This window comes from Cervus elaphus, chromosome 21 (genome assembly GCF_910594005.1).
Source record: "Cervus elaphus chromosome 21, mCerEla1.1, whole genome shotgun sequence".
Lineage (NCBI taxonomy): Eukaryota > Metazoa > Chordata > Mammalia > Artiodactyla > Cervidae > Cervus > Cervus elaphus.
The window spans coordinates 64,756,515-64,771,791 of NC_057835.1; the positions used below are offsets into that span (position 1 = coordinate 64,756,515).

General features: G+C 44.6%; 2 protein-coding genes and 1 long non-coding RNA gene across 5 annotated transcripts in view; 2 read left to right on the forward strand and 1 right to left on the reverse strand.

Annotated features, from left to right (window-relative positions):
- Positions 1-1,631: 1,631 nt before the first annotated feature.
- Positions 1,632-5,001, reverse strand: LOC122679047. The gene is made up of 3 exons (XR_006336322.1): positions 4,852-5,001; positions 3,017-3,114; positions 1,632-1,676 (listed from the first exon to the last, which is right to left on the reverse strand). It is a non-coding gene; the product is annotated as an uncharacterized LOC122679047 (long non-coding RNA).
- Positions 5,002-10,589: 5,588 nt separating this feature from the next.
- The window catches only part of YWHAZ (tyrosine 3-monooxygenase/tryptophan 5-monooxygenase activation protein zeta), a 33,443-nt gene continuing 28,755 nt past the window's right edge, over positions 10,590-15,277 (forward strand). Inside the window, exons 1-2 of one of the 3 annotated variants that reach the window (XM_043879296.1) lie at positions 10,590-10,725; positions 13,706-14,010. In XM_043879296.1, the coding sequence (XP_043735231.1) occupies positions 13,717-14,010 (294 nt within the window). In that variant the 5' untranslated portion in view covers positions 10,590-10,725; positions 13,706-13,716. Of the gene's footprint in view, positions 10,726-11,073; positions 11,226-11,301; positions 11,417-13,705; positions 14,011-15,277 lie in introns of those variants that run through there. The other 2 variants (XM_043879297.1, XM_043879298.1) reach the window with 2 other exon arrangements.
- LOC122679116 (translation initiation factor IF-2-like) lies at positions 11,006-13,020 on the forward strand. The gene is made up of 4 exons (XM_043879348.1): positions 11,006-11,019; positions 11,069-11,363; positions 11,421-12,160; positions 12,999-13,020. The coding sequence occupies exons 1-3, from the start codon at positions 11,006-11,008 to the stop codon at positions 12,075-12,077; spliced, it is 966 nt and encodes a 321-aa protein (XP_043735283.1). The 3' UTR covers positions 12,078-12,160; positions 12,999-13,020.

Sequence of the window (15,277 nt, forward strand, 5' to 3'; positions counted from 1 at the left end):
ACAAGCAATTCAATGGAGGAAGGATATCTTTCCAAAAAAGAAAAAAATGATGCTAGAGCAATTGGACATCCAATGTTGTTGTTGCTCACTCACTAAGTTGTACCTGACTCTTTGCAACCTCATGGACTGCAGCACACCAAGCGTCCCTGTCCTTCACTATCTCCCAGAGTTTGCTCAAACTCATGTCCATCAAGTTGGTGATGCCATCCAGTCATCTCATCCTCTGTCAGCCTCTTCTCCTCCTGCCCTCAATCTTTCCTAGCATCAGTCTTTTCCAATGAATCAGCTCTTTGCATCAGGTGGCCAAAGTATTGGAGCTTCCGCTTCAGCATCAGTCCTTACAATTAATATTCAGGACTGATTTCCTTCAGGATGGACTGGTTTGATCTCCTCGCTGTCCAAGGGGACTCTCAAGAGTCTTCTTCAACACCACAATTCAAAAGCATTAATTCTTCGGTGCTAAGCCTTCTTTGTGATCTGTACACAACTACTGGAAAAACCGTAGCTAGGCAAAAAAGAGAAATGAATCTCAAACTAGTGTCATAGAATTCATGACAAGCATACAAAATAGGTAACAATTTTAGAACTATTTATGCCACTACTAGAGGAGAAGGAAATGGCAACCCACTCCTGTATTCTTGACTGACGAGTCCCGTGAACAGAGGAGCCTGGTGGGCTGCTGTCCATGGGTTCACACAGAGTCGGACAGGACTGAAGCTACTTAGCAGCAGCAGCAGCAGCATGCCACTACTGGCTAGGGTTACATCTGACTGTGTATGACAGACATGCTTAATCTTATTAACAAAAACAACAGAAATGCAGGTTAGGACTAGTACAGCAGTTCCAGGAAGCTGTGAGAACCCCAGGCCCCTTCTGCTTGGTTGCTCCACTTTCCTTGATATTCCACTTCGGTCCAGGCTGTCCCAGCCCTCACTGTGTCCACATTCTTGGCAGTGAGCATCCTTTCCCTTTCTGGACACTTCCCAGAACTCTCACATCAAACATCCCTTATATCTCTCAGGTGTCACTTATTTCCAAGGCCCACTTAACTGGGTGGGCAGTAAGAAATGTGGTCTTTTACTCCAGGGAGCATTGTGCCCAGGTGACTATCAGAAATTCTACTAAGTTTCTAGAAGAAAGGAAGAAGGTGTATAGGAGCAAACTTGCAAACTCTTCCACAGACCACATTTAAATTTGTTTCTTTGATGGTTCTCAAGCTTTTATCTTCTTAAAATATCTAAACAAAAAATATGATGATTTTTCTATGAAAATACAAAACACCCAATGCTCACTAACTGATTCATCACTCATTTAATACATATAACTTTACTTTCTCAAGAAACTCAAGGGGGAAAAAACCCCTAATTATTAGTAGAAAAAAAATTCTTACTTTGCCAACAAAGGTGCATATACTCAAAGCTATGGTTTTTCCAGTAGTCATGTATGAATGTGAGAACTGGACCATAAAGAAGGCTGAGCACCAAAGAATTGATGCTTCGAATTATGGTGCTGGAGAAGACTCTTGAGAGTTCCCTTGGACTGCAAGGAGATCCAACCAGTCTGTCCTAAAGGAAATCAGTCCTGAATATTCATTGGAAGTACTGATGCTGAAACTGAAGCTCCAGTATTTTGACCACCTGATGTGAACAGCCAACTCTTTGGAAAGGACCCTGATGCTGGGAAAGACAGAAGGCAAAAGGAGAAGGAGTCAGAGGATGAGACGGTTGGATGGCATCACTGACTCAGTGGACATGAGTTTGAGCAAACTCCAGGAGACAGTGAAGGACAGGGAAGCCTGGCATGCTGCAGGTGATATTTTAATTCTAATAGCCTCTTTTAAGCTTGTGTCTTGGGTCTGAATAAAGTAAATATTTCAAAAATGACAATGTCCATTTTATTTTCAATATTTATACATAAGTGGATTATCCAGGTCTTCTTTCTCTTCTCCTTTGACTCTCCTATCTCACTTTACCACTAACCAAATCTCTCTTGGGGTCCTTTGCAGAGAAATGAACATAAAGAAAATTTACTCAGTTTTTCTTAATAAAGAAATACTTCCTACTATTTCTAGGTTTAAATAAAGAGAATTTATCAGTGAATTTCATTTATTCAGGTTATTATTCATACATAGCAATATTACTAATCTCCAACATGCTATTCTCTTTAGAAACTCCATTTATTTATTTAGTTATTATTCCTCCATTCAACCAGTCTTTACCAATTACCTACAAAGAGTGGCTAATATATTTGTCTTTCCCACCAAAATGTGACTCTATTGAGGTCCAGCAGTGTCTTTTTTGTTTCCATCTTCCCCCTCTCAGCACCTGTTACATCTGGTATTTATTTAAGTAGCTACTCAACAAACATCTATTCAAGAATGAAAGAAAGAACAAATGTGGTCTTTCCAGAACCCAGATCCATTGGTGGTGCTCTGTTTTCCCAAAGACAATGAAGACCATCCATGATGATGTTGAGTGTTTCACTGACATTCCAGAATCCCCTGGTCCTTACAATATTTATTTGCCCTTCCAGAAAGGCCCTGAGATGTTTCAGCAAAGAACAGTAGGGTACCATACAAAAGCCTGTCTTAGAACTCACTCTCCATTCTCTGACTCTCTTCAATAGATATTGGGGCTTTCCCTGCATCTATCGGCCCCTCAGTTCTCAGTCAAGACCAACACCCACTTTTCCCTGACCTCTGCCACTCAACTTACTCTAATAAAGTAATCAAGTCTTCTTTGTCAGCAGCTCAGGGTTAATTGTTCTTTCTGAAGCTTGACCTTCGTACTGTTTCTAATCCCTACCCTCTCATATCTACAGCTGCTGCCTAGCAGAATATTTTGACTTATTTATGCTGCTTGCATGCATAAGCTATTGCTAGCTGCACTGCTATGATAGGAAAGTCACAAAAGGAAGGTGACCTCATCTTATATATCGCTTAGCTAGATCTTTTGGCCAATGGTGATTTAGAGAAACAATTCAACACATGTGTCCTTTCCTTCTACTGGTTACTTACCAATTTAAATATTCTTACAGTTGTTGCTTGGGCTTCTTACAGTTGTTGCTTATTCATTTTTTAATTGACCAAGTCTGAAGTCTTCTGACTATATTAGCCTTTTAAAAAAATCAATGTTTAACAAACAAGTGAGGCATTAACTGTACAGAAGTTAGTCATGTTAAAAACACACAACTGACTGACCCCAAACAACCATCTCCTGTCCCATAGAGTGGGTTTGGTTTAAATTTCCTGTCAAATTGCTGAAATATTAAAATGTTTCAGGGATTCTTTAGAATTTCATGGTTAAGAAAGTGTGTAAACTACTCCTAAAAATAATTTCAAGTTGAGAGAGATTGCCCCAGTCCAAGAAAACTAGAATATAGAAACTCTGCTCTTAGGTCCTGAAAAACTTTATATCAGGTCCTGGGAAAACTGCCAGAAATTCACATTGCCCTTGATTCCTTTTCCAGATGCCTAAAGATTCAGGGGCAGGCAGGGGGAGAGGAGGGAGGGAGAGGATTTTTAAGACTTCTAATATATATGCATTATTCTATTTTCAACCCTTAATGAATCCCAAATGTTCCCTTCACTTATTCTTGGGTCCTCAGGGCTGAAATACAGTCCAGAAAGGGACAAATTCTTCTTCTAACCTTTTCACTCTATGATTACTTTTGAATTGTAAATCATGCACTTTTGAAACTGTGAATTCCCAGCTGCTTTCACCTGCCTCAAATGATTGTCAAATGATGGAAAGCTCCAAGGGATAATCAGATATGGCAGTACCTGTACCATTTTTCATTTTGCTTTGTATGTATGAGGATCTCTCATACAAAATGATTTTTGAATTCAGATAATATTTCTGGTAAGCATCATAAACCAGTACCTTCATTTCTGCACCACTAATCTCAATGGTACCTTCCAAAAGTTATTTTAATGCTTAACAGCAAATTAAAGTTTTTACCTTTGCTTACAAAATATGAAAACATATTAAAAATATAATTGATCAAGAGGATGGGAAGACAAGCCACAGACTGGGAGAAAATAATTGCAACAGACTAACAAAGGACTGCTTTCCAAATTACACAAAGAACTCTTAAAACTCAGCAATAAGAAGACAACTGGATTAAAAAGTTGGTCAAAGACCTCAAAAGGCACCTCTTCAAAGAAGATATACAGATGGCAAATAAGCATATGAAAAATGCTCCACATCATTTGTCATTGGCAAAATGCAAGTTCAAACAACGAGATAACACTACTCATCTACTACAATGGCCAAAATCCAGAACACTGACAACATCAAATGCTGACAAGGATGTAGAACAATAGGAACTATCATTCACTGCTGGTAAGAAAGCAAAATGATACAGTCACTGTGAAAGACAGTTTTGTGGTTTCCTACAAAACTAAACATACTCTGACCATGCGATCCAGCAATGGCACTCCTTGGTGTTTGCTCAAAGGGGTTGAAGACTAATGTGCATATACAAAAACCTGCATGTGGATGTTTACAGCAGCATTACTCATAATTGCCCAAACTTGGATGCAACCAAAGATGTCCTATGGTAGATGAATGGGTGTATCATAGTTTTGTGGTACATCCAGACAATGGCATATTACTCAATCCTTAAAAAAAACCAAAACAACAAAACAACAAATCATGGAGGAATCTTAAATGCAAATTACTAAGTGAAACAAGCCAATGTGAACAGCTGCTATTTTATGATTCCAACTATATGGCATTCTGGAAAAGAGAAAATTATGGAGTCAGTAAAATGATCAGTGGTTACCATGGGTTAGGGGGAGAGACGAATAGGTGGACAAGAGAATTTTTAGCACAATTTTTAGGAAATTACCTTGTATGACACTATAATGATGGATATATGTTATAATTTGCTGTTGTTGTTTAGCTGCTAAGTCATATCTGACTCTTTTGTGACCCATGAATTGTAGCCTGCCAGTTTCCTATGTCCTTGGGATTTCCCAGGTGAGAAGAGTGGAATGGGTTGTCGTTTTCTTCTCCAGGGGATATTCCTGACCCAGGGATCCAACCCAGGTCTCCTGCATTGGCAAGCAGATTCTTTACCGTTGAGCCAGCGGAGAAGCCCATATGTCATCACACATTTGTCCAAACCTGTAGAATGTACAATACTCAGAGTGAACCTAAAGGTAAATGTTGAACTTTGGGTGATAATGACTGTAAATGTATTTTAAGAAAATACCACTCAATTTTATTAATTTTAACAAATATCCCACTCTGTGGGAGATGTCAAAAATAGGGGAAGCTATGCATAAGTGGGTGCTAGAACTATATGAAGCTCTGTATCTTCCTCTCAATTTTGCTACGAATCTAAAATAAATCCTATGATACTGGAGACTGCAACTGGAGACTTAAGGGTTAAGATATTAAAATAGTGCCAAGTTACAATCTTTGCTATAATCTTTCCCATTTTCCCATTAAAGTTTCATGAAAAAGTTTTTGAAAATTAAGAATCAATCATTTGCAAGAGGTATTTCCACTAATTACAGTACAGAGGGAACCAAATCAAGAAACTTTATCATGAAAACTTTATCCTCAAGAAAGAAGAGCAAAATTGGTAGGAAGAAGTTAAGCCTTCACACTGTTATTCAATCAGAATCTCCAGATCCCAGGAGAAGGCCCAGGAGAATTACAGAGAACCAGGGAGGCAGGGGTGGCTGGCTACAGAATGTGATGGATAGACCCCTGGCATAAGGAGCTGCAGATAAAGCATTGTGGGGAAGCACCCTGACAGCCCACAGTATTCAAGACTGCAGTTTTTCCATTTATCATAGCTGATTAAAGACAAACCCCAGATAGCCTCTGATTCTTGACAACATAAATTCCCCTCCTTGCAGACAACTGGACAATGGGTCAGGGGAAGATCCTGTCATGGAGGCTGCTCCACAAGTGATAAATGTAAATATCTGCTGGATTCCAGCATTTGGGTAGGTGAGTGTGTTCCTGTACTCTCCTACAACTTTAGATCTATCTATCTTTTCAAGAGGGTGGCAAAAAGAAGCAGAGGAAATTTCATCTGCCAGTTGGCCAACTCTGAGACTGGAAGGAATTTCTTTTGTTGATATGTAACAGGAAAACAATCACCACCTCAACACAGGAATGAAAAAAACTCTCTAGTGCAAGGAAATAGAGACCTATCTGAAGACTCCAAAGAAGAGCATACAACTGAAGATGATTTACTACAGGAAAAGAAGACTTTAGAAAATGTATCTCTGTACTTAATGGAAGGCGGGGGAGATAGTGTCTTTTGATTAGTAAATTAAAAATATAAGGCAACTAAAATTTCACTGTGGAATTAAAAATGCCATTGGAGGCAAAAAAGCAAAACTGACTCTGCTGATAGTCAAACAAGAAATTTGTAGGATGAATATGAGGTTTTGTTTTTCAGGGAACCTTTCTCACTCCTCCATGGACAGTGCTCACAGCTCAGATTTCTCAAAACACAATCTGCTTACCTTTATGAGCCCTTACTTCGCTGTGCTTCTCTGTAATTGCATTTGGTGTTTGGGTCTGTCCCTTGATCGTGTGTTGCTTCAGGGAGGGAGTATGACTCATGTATTTCTATCCCTCCAAAGCAGCATAATCTCTGACCAGTGGGCCCTCGTTAAGGGCCTGGTGAAGGTATGAAATGAGAGCTCACAGTCGACTTGGGGTTCTTATTGGTTTACATTTTTAATTTTTTAATCAGCATGAGAAAAACCCAGTCTACGACCAAAGTATCACAGGACACCGTTTAGAGACTGGGATGTCAGGATAGAGTTAAAAGATATGGATTGAAAAACAAGGTTTTTTTTTTTCTTTTTTTTTTAAGAAAAACAATGTTAAAACAGTAGATAAAAGAATAAGGATGGCATCAAGTAAATAGTAAATTAAAAAGCAGTTAGACTATTAGATTGACTAAATTGAGAAAACGTTACTTTCCTAAAGTCATTCTAGGAGTCAATAGATTAGTTGAGAATACATAAAATACATCTTATCACAAGAGCAGGGGCCCTTACTCTCACTTCTTTTCCCTCCCTGTGCCTTTTTTCTTTCACATTTCCTCTTAAAAAAAAAACAACAAACCTTTACCATGCTTTGGATTTGCCAATGACATCGACAGACATTACAGTGCGAGCTGTTATAACAGATAAAACCTAAAATTCAGTGGCTTAAAAAAGAAAAGGTATCCCTGGATAAAGTCCTAAAGGATCAAGGCTGACCTTTAAAGGCCTTCAGGGACTCAGACTGCTTTTATCTTATGTTCCCCCTCCTCTAAAGCCTTGGAATCCTCTCTATTTCAGCTGGCATATAGAGGTCCATTAACGGATAGAACAGAGGTTAAAACAAGGAGGATTTTACAGACCAAAACCACAAGTGGAGAACATGGCTTTGGATATGTCCTATTAGTGCCCAGTCACACGCATGCACGCTAAGTCGCTTCAGTCATGTCCAATTCTTTGCAACCCTATAGACTGTAGCCCTCCAGGCTCCTCTGTCCTTGGGATTCTCCAGGCAAGAATACTGGCGTGGGTTACCATGCCCTTCTTCAGGGGATCTTCCCAACTCAGGGATTGAACCTGCATCTCTTATGTCTCATATACATATATGTATATCTTCATTTAATCTTCAATATCATTTAATGAGTTAAGTGTTTTTATTACCAGTACTTTATTGACAGTAATGTCAAGACACAGAAGGTTAAGCAACTTGACTGAGCCAACAGGGTTGAACAGTGAAGAAAATAAAACAAATCAGACTACTAGTGTAGTGAAAGTTTCTAGTAAGTGTCCTGAAGTTCAAGTTCATAGGTTCTATTTCTTTGTTTTCAATTATCCTTGCCATATGTTATTCCTATTCCTCAAAGTACTTATCACTTGGGGCTTCCATGATATTCCCTATTCTTGCTTCCCTGCAACCTCATTACACTTTATTACATGAACACATTGATCTGAGTTTGTAAAACCTAATAGTTCCTGTCCTTTCACCACAAAAGCCTTGCTATTTAAAGCAGGAGGCAAAAATCTAATTTAGCTGTTTCCTAAGCTGTTTCCACAACTTATTTATGCAGCGAAATCCCTAAACTTCCTCTAAAACAAAGGGCATATTTTCTATCTATATATATACTTGAGATATTAAACAACCTCACTTTTTTTGATGGAGTGCGGATTATGAGAAATCTGTTTCATCCCACAGACAGAATCCAGGTCATGGCAGTGAAAGCCTGGAATCCTAACCATTAGGCCACCAGGGAACTCCCATCCCTTTCCTTTTAGGAAAGATTTTTTTAAACTTAGTATCTTCTGTCTTTCTGGTGCTGAAATCTGGTATAAAACAAGAATTTCTTTTAAAGAGACAAGAATTTCTTTTAAAGAAAGCTTTTCAAATATTAGTCATTTTAAGTGAGTCACTCCCTAAAAGAATTTGCTTGGGAGTCAAAGAAAGGTGACTTTAATATCCCAGAAACAAAACTCTGATCAATTCGTTCATCCATTTTGTCTACTATTAATCTGTTCCGACTGGGAAAATAAAACACTGAAATTGAACTGGTCAGTAGAAAACCCTCTTTCTGGTTTATATTTTACTATCTGCCAGTTGGAACTTCAGGCCAAATGTGGTTTGTAGAACAGTCTTGTGGCACAGACACTGTATCCATCATACAGAACAGACAAGGCGCTCTGAAGCGCCAGGCGCTGGAAGAGTGAGGAAACATTTTACGTGACAGTTACCGATAAATTCAATCCTCTAGGGAACTTGAGGCTGAACTCCTGGAAGGCTCTTTTGTCAGCTGTGCCTAAAGCAGGGCCCTAGTATGTGTTCAGGGTTGTAGGTCAGTTGGTAAAGAATCTGCCTACAATGCAGGAGACCCAGTTCGATTCCCCGGTCGGGAAGATCCCCTGGATAAGGAAACGGCAACCCACTCCAGTATTCTTGCCTGGAGGATGCCTTGGACAGAGGAGCCTGGCAGGCTACAATTCATGGGTCACAAAAGAGTCGGACACGACCCAGTGACCAAACCACCACAGTAGATGCTTAATAAAGTGATGTTGGAAAAGTCAATGAGGCCAAGATGGAGCTCACACATGGATAGCAGAAAGAGTTCTGAGTTCTAGAAACTCTCAATGACTTTTACAATTGGTTTGGTAGGTCAACCAGGCACTAATCTTTTCTAACACTTACCTAAAGGAAGACGGATCAAAGACATTTCACACAGTGAATGCATGTCTTTGAACTTCCTGAAGTTGACTGGGTGGAGGCCCTACCGTTTTAGGTTGGCACGTAAACGCGGCACCTGCAATTTCCGCCCTTCTCTTTCCGCTCTTCCTGGCTCCTGGTCCCTGCTCCTCGCCCCGCCCGCGGCCCACCGCCCGCTGAGTCAACCCGGGCCCTGGAAACAGCATGTCCCTCCCTCAGGAGAACAGGTAATCATCACGTTTTAAACCACGGAAGCATGAGGTCTCTAAGTGAAAGCTTTATTTTGGACAGAAAAAAATTCAACCTACGAAAAACGAGGGAATACAGTCAAACCTCTATGTCTCCTGTCTTGTTACGGCCTCCAGGGCCCCCTCAAAGCCTCCACCTAAGGACGCCGGCTTTCCTTCTCAGAGGCTGAAGGCCTTGTGAGAGCCTCCTCCCAGGCCTCACCTCCCGCCAGCTCCGCCCGCCACACCTCACTCCCACTTGGTGCCCACCCGTTGTCTCCTCGCAGCTGTCACTGCGCACTGATGTCCCAGCCCCGATTGGAAAAACCAACTGGTCGCTCAGTCCACATACTGGGACCGGACGCCTCCCTCTCTCCCGAGCCTTAAAAGGCCTCCGGCCGCCGTCCCTGAGGTAGCAGGTAAAGCGGCGGCAGCGGAAAGGAGAAAGGGAGGGGCCGCGCGCCCCGATCGCCCCGCCCGGCGTGTGTGTCAGGGGAAGCTGGGGGTCTAGCGCGCCACATCGCCCCTCCCCGACTCTTTGACCGTGCCCCGCACCCCCAAGTCCCAGATCATAATGCCCGCGCCGTGGAGCCGCTCAAGTAATCTAGCCCCCTCCCCGCCGCCCGGATGCCCCCGGGGGGCAGTTACCGCCGCGAAACACGGGGGGCGGGGCGGGCCAGGCGGATGGGAGGGGGCGGGGGTGCGAAAGGTCCCGGATGTTGCCGAAGGGGCGCCCCTTCTTGAGGGAGTAACTGGCGCAGGCGCAGAAGGGTCGCACGAACCCTAAGGTGGGGGTGGGGAAAAATTGCCTCCCGGCTGATTTTGGGGGAGCGAGCCGGAGAAGAGTTGCGGGGGATCCGAGGGAAACGGTGGGGATACTGGTGACCAGAGGAAGAAAAAAAGAGCTTTCTGTTCGGGCACCCTCAGGACAGGAGTAGAGAAGTTGGAAGCCGAGAGGGCTGGGGAGGAGAGTTGGGAGCCGAGGGGACGCGCGCGCTCCTCCGCTCGCCCTCTAGCGCGGGCGGGCAGGGCGGCCGCGAGCTGGGGAGCGGCGGTTGCTCTGGGCCCCCAGAGCTGTGGGCACCAATCAACGGTTGCCATAGCAGCGTTTGACGTCATCGTGCGTGTGGTGCCCCTGCTGCCGGAGCTGGTGATTGGAGGAAACCCCGTGTCTGCGGAGCGGCTGTAGCCTGTGAGCTGCGAGATCCAGGGACAGAGTCTCAGCCTCGCCGTTGCCGCCCAGAGACTGCTGATCCCCGTCCGTCCGTCGCCACCTACTCCGGACACAGGTAAGGGACCCAGCCGCCGCCGCCGCCTCGCCCCGCTCCTTCCTGTCCCAGGCCAAGCATTCGAAAGCGCGGGAGTAGTCCCCGCTCCGCATCCCCTCAAGCCCTGCTCGCCCGCGGTTGGGAGCGGCCCTGGGCTGAGGCGGAGTCTCCTCAGGCGGAGACGGGCGGCGGCTTCTCTTCCGCTGGGTTCTGGCGGGCGGCTCGCGGCCGCCTCCAGCTACTTGCTTCCGCATCGACGCTTCGGGCCGGAGGGGCGCCCGGTCTGACCCGGTCCCCGGGGATGGGGGGTGGTGGGTAGGGCGCCCGCACGCCAGGTTTCCCCCAGGGACCCGCCCGGTCGCAGGCCTCCCGAGGGTGACCGAGGCAGCGCCGGCCGCGATCCGTTCCTTTTTCGCGGCCCCCACCCACCCCCCCGGCAGCCCCCTCCTCCGCGCCGCCCCGCTGCTCGCTTCCGCCCGAGAGAGAATGACTCGGCGGTCGCGGGCATTGCAGTGGCGCAGGTGAGGCCGCCCCCTCCCCGCCGCCCCCCGTCCCCTCCCCCCGCCTCTCCCGCCCTCTCGGCGGCGCAGCCTCCGCGCCGGGCGCTGCGGCGGCACGCAGCCCTCCTCCCCAACCTGGGCGGCGGCGGCGGCGGGAGTGTCGGCCCTGGCCACGGGGCTGCGAGCTAAGGCGGTCCGGAAGCGCCCGCCAGGTAGAGCGGGGCGAGGCCGTGCTTCTGTCGAGCCGGTCCCGGGGTGGGGCTCGCCCGAGACCTCGAGCCGAATTTCCCGGGTTCCGCGGGGGTGGTGGTGGGGGGGCGGGGAGTACTTGAATATTCCCGGCGCGGTGGGGGGGGGGGGGGATGGGGCTGGCTTTCTGTCTCCGCGTGGGGGGGGGGGGCGGTGTTCGGAGCCCAGGTAGGGGATAGCGTTGAGGGTGGGAAAGACGGGGGACCACAGGACTCGCTCGTCCTCCCGGGGGTGGGGGGGCCTGGTAGACCTGAGGGTCCCTGCGTGGGTGTGTGTCGACCGGGACCCCGCTCGGCGGCGCGGGTGAGCCCGCGCGTAACAGCCGGCGGCGGCCGGGCTCGCCTGGGTGTGGCTCGCCCCCTCCCCCACCGGTTGCAGCTGTCGGGCCCCCGGAGACTAAAGGAGCACCCGCGGCGGCCGGTGGAGGACGGACGCCCGACTGGAGAGTGGGGTGTGTCCGCGGCCGGTCGCTCGTGGTTCCGCTTCTGCGGGCGGGCGGCCCCGGCGTCCGTGCCCCAGAGGCGAGCGGGCGGCTCCCGATTCCCAGCGCAGGCGGGGGCGCGCGTCTCTTCCCCGCGCCTCCCCCGCCCCGGCCCCGGTGGGGGAATTAACACTAGGCAGTAGGTTGGGCTCCTTGACACAGATCCGCCATGACAAAGAGGGAGAAGCGGGGACTCGCGCGGAGGCACCAGCCTGGGCGGAGCCAAGTAGGGGGGGTTGCGGCTGGCGCGGACGGAAGGGTTTGCCCTTTAAAGTCACAGACGGCCCGTTGTCGTTTAACCCACCTCGAAGTCTTCCGCCGGTGAAGGGTTAAATGGGTGCGGCGAGTCCTGGGAGCGCTGCTTATTCTTTGAGAAACCTAGTCCACTTCCCCTCGTTACCGAGGGGTTTGGGAGAGGAACCTTTGTACTGGTTGTAGATAATTTTCTTTTGAAGTAGCATTAGCCGGAGAGCCTTTTTTAATTTTTAGGGGGGGAGAATTGGTAATTGCAAGAAAGGGGTGGGGAGGTTATGCGATAATAGATTTGGGGTTTGACATTGAAAACAGTATACTTCCTATTTAAGCTAGCTAGCTAGTTGTTTAAATACAAAGGATTGGTTCCGATTTGGTTTTTTAAAAAGAATGTTTTGTGGGATTTCCCTGGGAAGGTAAAGAAAGGGAGTCAGTTCCCATAGTGAGTGACAGTGATTCCTGTTTTCATCGTAAGTCATGTACCCTTTGGGACCACTGTAGGGGCTAATATCTTTCTGTGCTGCCTTAGGATCTTTCTGAAGGATGTCTTAAGGAATAGCATAACGGGGGAAATTGAAAAGTCCAGAAATTTAAAATGAGAAAGAATTGGGAAGTCTTGATAAGGGCAGCTTGAGTGATAATGTATTCAATTAATTTTTGACTACTAGAAACGAGGCAGTAAGTCTGCATTTAAACAGAACAGTGACATCAGAAACATTGATCACACTGGGAAGCGTTTAGTATCTATCTTAGTGCTCATAGATAGTAAGAATTGAAGTTCCAAGACTCATGGATTTTTTTTTTTTTTTAAGCCCATGTGCGTATAACAAGGTACAGATGAATGAAGCCTTAGGGTTAGTTACTGGTCCTTGGTGGTGGTTTTACATTCACAACATTAAAATAAGCAATGTGGTCATTTCTCCCAGGAAATTTGCATGCTATGATCAGCTCTTGCGAAGATCAGTGGACTTGGGGTGGGAGTGTTTTCAGCTAAAATTTAAACACTTGACAAGAGCAGATATTAACAGTAATGGATATGAATTACATTAAACTGACAGGAGTCATGATTCTGAAAGTATGGTAGTATTCTTCATAGGTGTTATTTTCACTAAAGAAAAACTGCTTAATTTTGGATTACCCAGTGATATTTGAAACCAGAGTTGAGATTTTGACCAAGTAAGATAAGGGTTGGTTTTTAAGGCAGCCTTTTTGGTCAAGTGTGCTTCAATTTTATGTGAAATTAAGGATCTTGTGAACAAAGATGAGATAATGTAATTTTAGATTTTGCTAAACCGATTTTAATGGCTTTTAAGTGTACACTGTGCACGCTGAGTATGCTGTTTTTTTTTTTTCCACTTATTCTGAGCACCCTTTTGTGAAGTTTCATTGAATTCCACATGTAGAGAATCTTCCATCGGTAATTAGGTTTGAAGTGTTAACATGTTTACAAAGGGTATGATTTTTAGTCTGTTTGTTTTACTGGAAAAAATATCTAAATGCTGCTTTTTTCCCCCTGCAGAACATCCAGTCATGGATAAAAACGAGCTGGTACAGAAGGCCAAACTGGCTGAGCAGGCTGAGCGATATGATGACATGGCAGCCTGCATGAAGTCTGTAACTGAGCAAGGAGCTGAATTATCCAATGAGGAGAGGAATCTTCTCTCAGTTGCTTATAAAAATGTTGTAGGAGCCCGTAGGTCATCTTGGAGGGTCGTCTCCAGTATTGAGCAAAAGACAGAAGGTGCTGAGAAAAAACAGCAGATGGCTCGAGAATACAGAGAGAAAATAGAGACCGAGCTAAGAGATATCTGCAATGATGTACTGGTGAGAAACCGCTCAGTCTAGTGTCATTGTAATACAGGGTTTCTGTAATGATTATCAGTTCCATTACTCTCAACTTTTTATTTCTTTGCTTTCTCTTTTCCTTTTAAAAATAGGGTGTTCTAAATTTCCAAGTCTTTCAGGGTGTCATTACTAAAATGTTAGAACAATTGTGGTTAGATTTGTATAAAATGAATTTTGATGATTATCAGTCAGCTCAGATAGTATATTTTGTTCTAATTGAAAAGATAAAGGAATTGAATTATCATTTCAGTTGTGGTTAGAATATTTGTAGTAGTTCTAGAGCTGATTTTCTTAAAAGTATATAGATGCAGAAATTTTACTATCTTGCTTTATGTAAGATGTAGTAGAAATTGTAGACCTAGTAGCCTTCCCTGGGTTAGCCACTGAAATGTTAATGTAATGAGTCAGCCGTGCAGAAAACTGGCTTGACAGTTGTTTTTGCCTTTCTGCATTTAAGTATTGGAAGTCAACTTTGAACATTGACAACCACATTAAAAGATAATGAAAAACTCAAAGCTTGATTTTCCAGGTTCAGTCAAGAAGTATTTTAAGTATTCAGTGTCTACTCCGTTGAAGCACTGCTTCTCTAAATAGCTTAAAAGACTTGAACATTACATTTTGGTTAATTTGAAAATTTTCATACAAATGGTGACTTTCTGTGTCAGAAAAGTTGAAATAAAAGGACAAGTTGGCGAACAGTGCAACCTTTTAGCATAGAACAGCCTGTGTACTCTAGCACTTTCATTTTTTAATGAACTGGGAGTTCGTGGAATAATATTTAAAGTGGGTTTAACTAAATGATTACTCTTACATTGCAGATGGGTACTCTTAGATACACATGGGTCTCTGACAGGGCTCCGGTATATAGAGAGAGGCTGAATCCCACTTCCTCTGAAAATCCAGCTGCACTTACTATTTGAATCTTGTTCATGGAAGAACTACTGTAACAAGCTATATAGAATTATTTCTGATGGGGGTTTGGAGTTTTTGTTAAAATTGTAATGGTATTATGATTCCTTTACAGTAGTCTAACGCTAATGGAATAGCTTCAGTTCCTAAATTATGAGTATTTTTTTTCAAATGATAATTTACTTTAGATTGTCCTTTTAAAGGAGAATAACATTTTCTATCTTAATGTGGGCTATAGTCTTTTCATGTGGTATCTATCTTGTAGGTAGTTTGTTTTTGATTGCTTACTTGAAATCTTTATATTGATAGCTATCATTCATTTCTAAAATGAGAAGGG